Source organism: Bombina bombina, chromosome 4 (genome assembly GCF_027579735.1).
Source record: "Bombina bombina isolate aBomBom1 chromosome 4, aBomBom1.pri, whole genome shotgun sequence".
Taxonomy (NCBI): Eukaryota; Metazoa; Chordata; class Amphibia; order Anura; family Bombinatoridae; genus Bombina; species Bombina bombina.
Genome location: NC_069502.1, coordinates 115,432,598 through 115,444,097, shown reverse-complemented (window position 1 = coordinate 115,444,097; position 11,500 = coordinate 115,432,598). Strand labels below are relative to the sequence as shown.

Below are 11,500 nucleotides of genomic sequence, written 5' to 3'. Positions count from 1 at the left end.
CTCTCAGGATTGTTTCAGTCCTTAAATAGCCATCTCTCTGGTGACCGGGTCAGTGAATTTTGCTGCGTCACTTTCTATTGCTTCCGATACCCTCGGAACCTAGAGTATTCCTTCCCACGTGGTGGGAAAATTAGAGGGTTTAGCGCCTCTTTTCCACCGGTCGGGCGGTGTTGCCTTAGGAGGCCCTGGGAATTGTCCTTTTTGGACTTGTTGCTTTAGTGGGTCCCTTCTTCATTGAGATCTTCTTGGACTTTGTCCGTTTCTTCTTGTGGATGGGTCACCTTCGAGGGACTTGGATTCCCTTCGGGAGTTGGTTGTTCATTTTTCAGGATATTAGACAGTGAGGTCTTTTTGGGCTCTGGTTAGGGGTCCTTCCCCAGTGTTGGGAATGCTCTGCATCTCCTTCTTGGGATAGAAGAGGTCCTAGTCGTTTTCCACTCATATGGTTCAGGTATTGCCATCCAGGTGGCATCCAAACCCATGTTTTACTGTCCTCTGACTTTGAATCTGAGGTGATGTGGAGGCTTTGCTAGTTCAATGCCCAGCGAGGTCTACTCAGCCTTTCCTCCTTTCGAGGTTGATAAAATGAGCAGCACCTTGTGTCCCTTAAGGGGGATTAGCCGCGCTTTTCAAGCACAATCATGTTAATGTTGCTTGGATGCCTGTTAGCTCTAGTTTCCTTTTATGGCCTTGGCTCTTTGGAGTGTTGAGCTCCTGCAAGGGGTGGTCTCTTCCATTTGGGTCGGGACTTGCAAGGGCTTCTTGCTCTTGTTTTCCGGGTTATTCTGGATTTTTCCCTGGGAGGTCTGTTTTTTTATATCAGACAAGGGATTTATGTTCCTGGAAGATTGTTTAATCTAAACATTTGTGGGGCCCGGGCTTCTTGTCCTGATCAGCGTTTTCTTTTTGTAGATCCCGCTGTGGGATGTTACCGGACCTTATGATCCTAGGACTGGCCTGGGCGTTCCAGTTTCCGGGGTACTTGGGCTTAGCCTTTGTTATGGCTGTTCTGTTTTACAACTTGGCCAGATTTACTGAGAGCCAGGGCTCCTTGGAGCTTGTCTTGTGCCGGACGATACGGTTCCCTTGGGACAGCCAACTAATGTGTCCTGATAGTGGGCTTTCCTGCCTAGCAAGCGGAAGGTTTGCGGTTGCTCATCTGTCCCTCTTGCACCTGGTATTTGTGCTAGCATGATGGTGTTTTAAGGGGTTCTTTCCATGTTCGTCAGTGATGTGGCCTTTTGTCCTCTCGGTTCTTCCTACGACTTCCTGTCTTATGGACCGGTGTTTATTGTTGCTTTCCTCTTTAGGGGGCTTGTTGTCCTCCTTACGGAGGTGTGGTTCCTTTTTTTAGGGGCCTCTCCTGTGTTCAAGAGGTTGGAACAGATGTTTTATCTGGTTCGGGGATTGGTCTGCTCTTTGAGTGGTTCGTTTCCATCTGGGGAGCTGCTGGCTCTGCATTGAGACTTTAGTTGGGTGGCTTTGCTAGATCTCCTTGGGTCTAAGGCCTGCTTGATTGTCTCTAGGTTGAAGTGGCTGTGTCCATCCTTCCGCCCTTTTGGGGGCCGGTCTTGGGGTTCTTTTCTGTTCCCTTGCTTTCAGATCTGTCGTTGCTTGGGCTGGTCCGGCTAGGTGTAGGATCGGAGATCTGTTGTTCATCCTCAGGTCTTGGGGGTGCTAGTGGACCTTTTGTTAGAGGCTCTGTGCCTCTCCCCCTTTGAGATCTGTGAATAGGCCTGGCGGACTGGAGTGTGTCCTCTGTCTTGGAGGTTGGGCAATCTGCTATTTTGTTTGGCCGCTTTTTCCTTTCGGATAGTGTTTCTCCGTATCTTCCTACAGATGGCAGCGTGTTATTGGACTCAGATGTTTATCTTTCTGAGTTTGCTACTTGTAATTTTTTGCTCAGTCTCTGAGTTCTGACGTGTTGAGGACTTTGTCTTCAGCTTGTCTTCGGTGCTGTTGCACGTTTGGGAAATGTTCTTCTCCTTTATGATGCCCGGTTGCTCCTTATCGGTTGGGCGTCGTCTCCCCTTGTTCTCTGGATCCATTTGGGTTTCTGTGGACTTGGCCTTCTTTTTAAGTTTTTTTCCTTTTATTGGATCTTGTTGTACCTTTTGGCTAACCCTTGTCCTCTCCCTTTTGGGGATTCTGGTACTGTACTAGTAAGGGTTTTGTGGGGATCGACTGCTGGGTGACGGTTCTCCTGGAGGAGTGTTGGCTTAGTGAGTCTGCTTTGCAGTCTCTAGTTAGGCTTTTGGACTTTCTGCGGGTCAGTGTCCTTGGGGCCTTTTCCTTCTAGTTTTTTTGCCCGTCTCCGACAAAGCGAGGTTTGATTGGGTTGTGGTTTTTTTTTTTCAGGCCTGGTGCCCTCAGAATGGGCCGCCTATTGTACCCTCCCATTTTTTGCATTTAGTGTCCTCTATAGCTTGGGTATTGTTTTCCCAAAAGTAATGAATGCAGCTGTGGACTCTTTCCATTTATGAAGAAAAACTTAAATTATGCTTATCTAATAATTTTCTTCAGATGGAAAGAGTCCACAGCTCCCCACCCGTATTTTATTTGTGGGGTGTCTCTTATTTTTTATTCTTCTGGCACCTTTTCACCCTGGTATTTCTTCTACTGTTCCTTGTTCCTCGGCAGAATGACTGGGGGATGAGGGAAGTGGGAGGAGTATTTAAGCATTTGGCTGGGGTGTCTTTGCCTCCTCCTGGTGGCCAGGTTCTTATTTCCCAAAAGTAATGAATGCTGCTGTGGACTCTTTCCATCTGAAGAAAAGAAAATTATCAGGTAAGCATAATTTAAGTTTTTTCCATGTTTACAAGAAGCCATCTTGATTACAAATCATGTGTGTTACCTAGATTTCATAAAATAATAAAGGTACATTAAATACTTTGAGATTGCAATGTAGTAAAATCATTACAATGTACTTTTATTATTTATTTATTTTGTACCGTTTTCCCTTTACTGAAACCTAATCCAATTTGATAAAATGATTTTTCTTTGGCTACAAAATCAATATATAAATATATATATATATATATATATATATATATATATATATACACATATATACACACACATATACATATATATTGTCCACAGAAGATTTTGCCAGGGCATTATAAAGTAGCAAGGTGGGGGCAGTGTGTAATACTTTCTATTATTATAACATTTTCTGTTATCCAAAACAGAAATTAACTGCATAATTCTAATATAAATGTATTTAATGATAAATTGTGCAATAAACATTAAAAACATTTTAATGTTAGCTAAATTTAGCTTAATATTGGATAGAGTTTTAGCCAGGTGGTCAGTAAAATCAGCAGGATGGCGCACCCATGAAAAAGGTCCTGGGGAGAACATTACTGTAATTGATGCACTGCTGACAGTGGTGGTAAAAGAGCCTTAGTAAATTGTGTGAATAAGTGGAGAATTTTTTATGCAAATCTAAACATATCTATTGACTTAAAAGTAAATGTGGGAGTTTTATGTCCCTCTTAGAAAGTTTAAAATAATGTTTACTTACCATTCTCATCCATGTAGGTATAAAGCCTTTGTAAAGAGACAAAAAGCCTTCACCTTGTACTGTTTGCTTGAAGCAGTCGATGGAAGATTTATACAGAATGCCTCTAAGACAAACAAAAAGCAAGAACAATAAAAATAAAACTCATTAAAGTGACACTAAATTTAAACCATTTTAAATAAGTTTTTTACTTCTATATAAAACATGTATACTAAAATCGATAACTTTGTTTTCTCTCATGTAAGTGGCAAGAGTCCATGAGCTAGTGACGTATGGGATATACATTCCTACCAGAAGGGGGCAAAGTTTCCCAAACCTCAAATGCCTATAAATACACCTCCCACCTCACTCATACCTCAGTTTTACAAACTTTGCCTCCTTAGAAGGTGGTGAAGCATGATGTGCTTGATGTCGTCTGTGAAAGGCGCTTCTAAGCATATTGAAGCCCAGTTCCTTTCTAAGTACAGTCTTTGTCTGAGGGATGTGAAGGGAGTACTGCCTGATGACACCATGTTTTCACCTATGGGAAATCTATTCTAGGACTCTGTAAATTTGGTTGTGGGGAATTCATCTGCTGCTTCCCTTTACAGATAAACATTATACTCCTCTACCATTACCTCTGCTGATATGTTTCAGTACTGGTTTGGCTGTCTGCTATATGTGGATGGGTGTCTTACACGGTAAGTATATACTTTTATTATATAAGACACTCTCAGCTATGGATTGGGCACTTTTTAAGTAAAGCTGTTAGATATTGTTTGTATACATGCCTTGAGTCAGTAATTCAGTGCTCTTTTTTAGCGACTTTATTTGTGGCTAAATATTTGTCAAGGTTGGTAGAGTCTGTGAAACATACAGGTTTTTTTTTAGAGCTAGTAATTTATTTATAAATTACGATGCTAAGTATTATGTTAGCCTCATGGAATGTTGCTAATCACATTTTATGCAGCTATAATAGAAGTATCCATTAGGCTTTATTTTGGTTTATTTTGTTTTTTGTATAAACAATCAAAATTCTTACCTGCTTTTTAGAGTGATAGGTGTATTAAAAATCCTCTTCAGCTTTGCATGTCACGCATGTGATAACGCTATTTATGTCATAGAGTGACGTGTCATCATTGTGTGCCATTTTCTTGGCGCCAAAATGTACATTTTCCCGCCAAACTTGCAGTTATAAGCTCTGCCCCCAGCTCATTCAGTGTTCTCAGTAAACACTTTCATGCAGTCAGTTTTCTTTTTAATCATTTTTTTGCTGTTTCACATTCTCTCAAGCCTATTATATATATATATATATATATATATATATATATATATATATATATATATATATCATATATAGGAGCATGGATATAAATTTGCAGAATTAATTTATTTTTTCTAATTTTGTTTTTTTGCAATCATGTCTCAAACTGAACCTGCCTCTGATGTTACCATAGGATTTGAGCTGCCTAAACAGGTATTTAACAAAGCTAAGAATGCATGTTGTAATTAAGCTGATCTAGATTATTCAGCTCTATTATGTGGCTCTTGTTTAACAAATTGTTAAATATATCTATAAATACAAATACACACTGTTATTCCATCTCATTCCATTCCATCTGTACATAGCATTACTGCAGAAATGTAAGGTTTTATTGCTACAACTATAGAGAAGGCAACAAATGCTATTTTGCCTTCAAATAAATGTAAAAGGTTTTTGCAACATTTTCCTAAACTTAGTGAATTAAGTTCTGACCTTCAGCATACTAACGTATCCTCTACTGATGGGGTCTCCTCTGATTCAGAGGATGTCACGTCAGAGACTGATATAGACAAATCTTTTTATTTAAGTTTTTATTTAAGAATATATTTGTTCTCTCTTAAAGGAAGTTTTGTTTACTTTGGGTATTGAGAAATCTAAGACTACTATTATTACTCCTGAAGTATTTCCTAATTCCTGATGCTATCTCTACTGTGACTGCTAAAGAATGGTCTACGCCTGGTACCTCTTTTAACCCTTCTTCTAGGTTTAAGAAATTGTATCCTTTACCTGTAGTCAAGGATCCTTTAGATAGGAAGCTTGAATCTTATCCAAGAAGGGCATATTTACATTCTTGCTATATTCTTAGACCTGTTATATCTATGGCTGATGTTGCTGCTGCTTCTACTTTTTGGTTGGACAGTTTAGCACAGCAGTTGTCTTCAGATTCTGAATTATCTAACATTATTGTTTTACTTCAACATGCAAATCATTTTATTTGTGATGCTATATTTGATGTTAGGAAGATCAATGTCAAATCCATGTCTTTAGCCATTCTAACTAGAAGAGCTTTATGGCTTAAATCTTAAGACAAGAAATCTAAGGGTAAATTTAAAGCTCCCAATAGTTTTCATTCCTTTTGTCAGAATAGAGAACAGAAAACCACTACTTTTTTTAAGGCGTCTGGCTCTAATTGGAGACTATCTCCGAATTGGAATAAATCCAAGCCTTATAAGAAACCAAATCCTGCCCCTAAACCTATATGAAGGTGCGGCCCTCAAGCCAGTTCTTCTGGTGGGGGCAGACTAAAGCTATTTCAAAGAATTTGGACAGACTCTGTCCAAAATCAGTGGATTCAGAATATCATTTCTTAGGGGTGTCGAATAGGATTCAAAATAAGACTTCCTTTGGGAAGATTCTATCTTACCCATGTAAAAAACAAACAAACAGTAAAAGTTTAAGTCTTTCTGAAATGTGTTTCACATCTAGACCTTTCAGGGGTAATTTTTCCCATTTCCACAGCAGGAACAAGGATTGGGGTTTTTATTTAAATCTATTCATTGTACCTATGAAGGAGAATTCTTTCAGACCTATTTTGGATCTGAAAACTTTAAATGGTTTTGTAAGAGTCCCAACTTTCAAGATGGTGACTATAAGGACTATTCTGCCTTTTGTTCAGCATGGTCACTTCATGTCCACAATAGACTTACAGGACGCTTACCTTCACAATCCGATTCATCCAGATCACTATCGTTTTCTGAGATTCTCTTTTCTAAACAAGCATTACCAATTTGTCGCCCTTCCATTCGGCCTTGCAACAGCACCAAGAATATTCTTAATAGTTTTAGGTACCCTTCTATCTGTAATCAGAGAGCGGGGTATTGCGGTGTTTCCTTATGTGGACGATAGCTTGGTACTAGCGCAATAGATTTCCAGATACATTCAGTGTCCATGACTCTATCCCTAATAGAAAAGAGACATTTGAGATTGGTTTTAGCTTGTCTAAACCTTCAGTCTCTTATCATTCGCTTCTGTCCTGTGGCTATGTGCATGGAAGTTTTAGGTCTCATGATTGCAGCATTGGACGCAATCCTTTTTGCTTGTTTTCATATAAGACCTCTACAGTTTTGCATGTGGCACCAATGGTGCAGGGATTATACTCATTTATCACAACTGATATACTTGAATCCCAACTCTCTACTCTCTCTGACATGGTGGTTATACCATCACCTTATTGTTTAAGGGACCTCCTTTGTTTGTCCTACCTGGACTGTGATAACAACAGATGCACATCTCTCAGGTTGGGGAGCGGTTTGGGGGTCTCTGACAGCACAATGAGTTTGGAATCCTCGAGAGGCGAGGTTACCAATCTATATCTTAGAACTATGTGCTATTTTCAGAGCTCTTCAGACTTGGGCCACAAGTTATCAAGGTCTGTGCGGATCAGGTTCGACAGACCTCGCTGAATACGGCGAGCAATACGCTCATTGTATTCAGCATTGCACCAGCAGCTCACAAGAGCTGCTGGTGCATCGCCGCCCCCTGCAGACTCGCGGCCAATAGGCCGCCAGCAGGGGGGTGTCAATCAACCCGATCGGGTAGATTTCCAGCGATGTCTGTCCGCCTGCTCAGAGCAGGCGGACAGGTTATGGAGCAACGGTCTTTGTGACCGCTGCTTCATAAGTGCTGTTTCTGGCGAGTCTTCAGACTCGCCCGAAACAGGGGCCATCAAGCTCCATTCGGAGCTTGTTAAATAGAGGTCTTGGTCTCTATTAAAGAGAGAATCATATATTCGGTTTCAAACAATGTCACAACAGTGGCATATGTCAATCATCAAGGGGGGACTCGCAGTCCCCTAGCAATAAAAACAAAATTTATGCTTACCTGATAAATGTATTTCTCTTGTGGTGTATCCAGTCCACGGATTCATCCATTACTTGTGGGATATTCTCCTTCCCAACAGGAAGCTGCAAGAGGATCACCCACAGCAGAGCTGTCTATATAGCTCCTCCCCTAACTGCCACCTCCCAGTCATTCGACCGAAGACAAGCAAGAGAAAGGAGAAACTATAGGGTGCAGTGGTGACTGTAGTTTAAAAATTAAAAAACACCTGCCTTAAAATGACAGGGCGGGCCGTGGACTGGATACACCACAAGAGAAATAAATTTATCAGGTAAGCATAAATTTTGTTTTCTCTTGTAAGGTGTATCCAGTCCACGGATTCATCCATTACTTGTGGGATACCAATACCAAAGATATAGGACACGGATGAAGGGAGGGACAAGGCAGGCGCTTAAACGGAAGGCACCACTGCCTGTAAGACCTTTCTCCCAAAAATAGCCTCCGAAGAAGCAAAAGTATAAAATTTGTAGAATTTAGAAAAAGTATGAAGCGAAGACCAAGTCGCCGCCTTACAAATCTGTTCAACAGAAGCCTGATTTTTAAAGGCCCATGTGGAAGCCACCGCTCTAGTGGAATGAGCTGTAATTCTTACAGGAGGCTGCTGGCCAGCAGTTTCATAAGCTAAGCGGATTATACTTCTTAACCAAAAAGAAAGAGAAGTTGCTGAAGCCTTTTGGCGTTTCCTCTGTTCAGAGTAGACAACAAACAATGCAGATCTTTGACGAAAATCTTTAGTAGCTTGTAAATAAAACTTTAAAGCACGAACCACGTCAAGATTGTGTAATAGACGTTCCTTCTTTGAAGAAGGATTAGGACACAGTGACGGAACAACAATCTCTTGATTGATATTCTTATTGGATACCACCTTAGGAAGAAACCCAGGTTTGGTACGCAAAACTACCTTATCTGCATGGAAAATCAGATAAGGGGAATCACACTGCAAGGCAGATAACTCTGAAACTCTTCGAGCCGAAGACATAGCTACCAAGAACAGAACTTTCCAAGATAAAATGGCGGAGCAACAGGTTTAAACACAGGCTTGATTCTAACTTAAGCCTGACAAAACGCCTGAACGTCTGGAACATCCGCCAGACGCTTGTGCAAAAGAATAGACAGAGCAGAAATCTGTCCCTTTTACGGAACTAGCTGACAATCCCTTCTCCAATCCTTCTTGGAGAAAAGACAATATCCTGGGAATCCTGACTTTACTCCATGAGTAACCCTTGGATTCACACCAATGAAGATATTTACACCATATCTTATGATAGATTTTCCTGGTGACAGGCTTTCGAGCCTGAATTAAGGTATCAATGACCGACTCGGAAAAACCAAGTTTTGACAAAATCAAGCGTTCAATCTCCAAGCAGTCAGACGCAGAGAAATTAGATTTGGATGTTTGAAGGGACCGTGAAGTAGAAGGTCCTGCCTCAGCGGCAGAGTCCAAGGTGGAAAGGATGACATGTCCACCAGATCTGCGTACCAAGTCCTGCGTGGCCACGCAGGAGCTATCAAAATCAGCTCTCTCCTGCTTGATCTTGGCAATCAGACGAGGGAGCAGAGGAAACGGTGGAAACACATAAGCCAGGTTGAAAGACCAAGGCGCTGCTAGAGCATCTATCAGCGCTGCCTTGGGATCCCTGGACCTGAACCCGTAACAAGGAAGCTTGGCGTTCTGACGAGACGCCATGAGATCCAGTTCTGGCTTGCCCCAAAGTTGAATCAACTGTGCAAACACCTCCGGATGGAGTTCCCACTCCCCCGGATGAAAAGTCTGTCGACTTAGAAAATCCGCCTCCCAGTTTTCTACTCCTGGGATATAGATAGCTGATAGAAGGCAAGAGTGAACCTCTGCCCATAGAATTATTTTTGAAACCTCCAACATTGCTAGGGAACTCCTTGTTCCCCCTTGATGGTTGATGTAAGCTACAGTCGTGATGTTGTCCGACTGAAATCTGATGAACCTGACCGCAGCTAGCTGAGGCCAAGCCTGAAGAGCATTGAATATCACTCTTAGTTCCAGAATGTTTATCGGAAGGAGTGTCTCCTCCTGAGTCCACAAGCCCTGAGCCTTCAGGGAGTTCCAGACTGCACCCCAGCCCAGACGGCTGGCATCTGTCGTTACTATTGTCCAATCTGGCCTGCGGAAGGTCATACCCTTGGACAGATGGACCCGAGATAACCACCAGAGAAGAGAATCCCTGGTCTCTTGATCCAGATTTAGTAGAGGGGACAAATCTGTGTAATCCCCATTCCACTGACTGAGCATGCAGAGTTGCAGCGGTCTGAGATGTAGGCGGGCAAACAGCACTATGTCCATTGCCGCTACCATTAAGTCGATTACTTCCATACACTGAGCCACTGAAGGGCGAGAAGTAGAATAAAGAACACGGCAGGAATTTAGAAGTTTTGACAACCTGGCCTCTGTCAGGTAAATCTTCATTTCTACGGAATCTATCAGAGTTCCTAGGAAGGAAACTCTTGTGAGAGGGGATAGAGAACTTTTTTCTTCGTTCACTTTCCACCCATGCGACCTCAGAAATGCCAGAACAATGTCCGTGTGAGACCTGGCAACTTGAAAAGTCGACGCCTGTATCAGAATGTCATCTGAGTAAGGGGCTACTGCTATAGCCCGCGGCCTTAGGACCGCTAGAAGGGACCCTAGAACCTTTGAAAAGATTCTTGGTGCCGTGGCCAACCCGAAGGGAAGAGCCACAAACTGCTAGTGCCTGTATTGACCCTCCTGGATCATAGGAAGGATGGTTCGAATAGTCTCCATCTTGAAGGATGGGACTCTGAGAAATTTGTTTAAGATCTTGAGATCTAAGATTGGTCTGAATGTTCCCTCTTTCTTGGGAACAACAAACAGATTTGAATAAAAGCCCTGTCCCTGTTCCTCCTGCGGAACTGGGTGGATCACTCCCATAACTAGGAGGTCTTGAACACAATGTGATGAAATCTCCCTTTTGGGGGAGAGGTTTTGAATTCCAGAAGATAACCCTTGGACACAATTTCCAATGCCCAGGGATCCTGGACATCTCTTGCCCAAGCCTGGGCGAAGAGAGAGAGTCTGCCCCCTACTAGATCCATTTCCGTATCGGGGGCTGCTCCCTCATGCTGTCTTAGAGGCAGCAGCAGGCTTATTGGCCTGTTTCCCCTTGTTCCAAGCCTGGTTAGGTCTCCAGACTGGCTTAGACTGGGCAAAAGTTCCCTCTTGTTTTGTGTTATAGGAAGTTGAAGCTGCGCCACTCTTGAAGTTTCGAAAGGGCCGAAAACTAGACTGTTTGGTCCTTAATTTGTTGGACCTGTCTTGAGGAAGGGCGTGACCTTTTCCTCCAGTGATGTCAGAAATGATCTCCTTCAGTCCAGGCCCGAATAGGATCTGTCCTTTGAAAGGGAATGTTGAGAAGTTTAGACTTTGAAGTCACGTCAGCTGACCAGGATTTAAGCCATAGCGCCCTACGCGCCTGAATAGCAAAACCTGAATTTTTAGCCGTTAGCTTGGTTAAATGAACAACGTCGTCAGAAATAAATGAATTGGCTAGCTTAAGGGCCCTAAGCTTGTCAATAATATATTCCAACAGGGTTTCAACCTGTAGAGCCTCCTCTAGGGACTCAAACCAGAAAGCCGCGTCAGCAGTGACTGGGGCAATGCATGCAAGAGGCTGGAGAATAAAACCTTGTTGAATAAAAATTTTCTTAAGGTAACCCTCTAATTTTTTTATCCATTGGATCTAGAAAAGCACAACTGTCCTCGACAGAGATAGTGGTACGCTTAGCTAGAGTAGAAACTGCTCCCTCCACCTTAGGGACAGTCTGCCATAAGTCCTGTGTAGCGG

The 11,500-nt window shown here is 42.4% G+C and overlaps 1 protein-coding gene across 2 annotated transcripts in view; it reads right to left on the bottom strand.

The window, feature by feature from the left end:
- Window positions 1-11,500, bottom strand: part of SLC25A27 (solute carrier family 25 member 27) — an 82,739-nt gene that overhangs the window by 11,103 nt on the left and 60,136 nt on the right. For both annotated transcript variants that reach the window (XM_053709603.1, XM_053709604.1), the window contains one exon: window positions 3,527-3,629. In XM_053709603.1, the coding sequence (XP_053565578.1) occupies window positions 3,527-3,629 (103 nt within the window). The remainder of the gene's footprint in view (window positions 1-3,526; window positions 3,630-11,500) is intronic.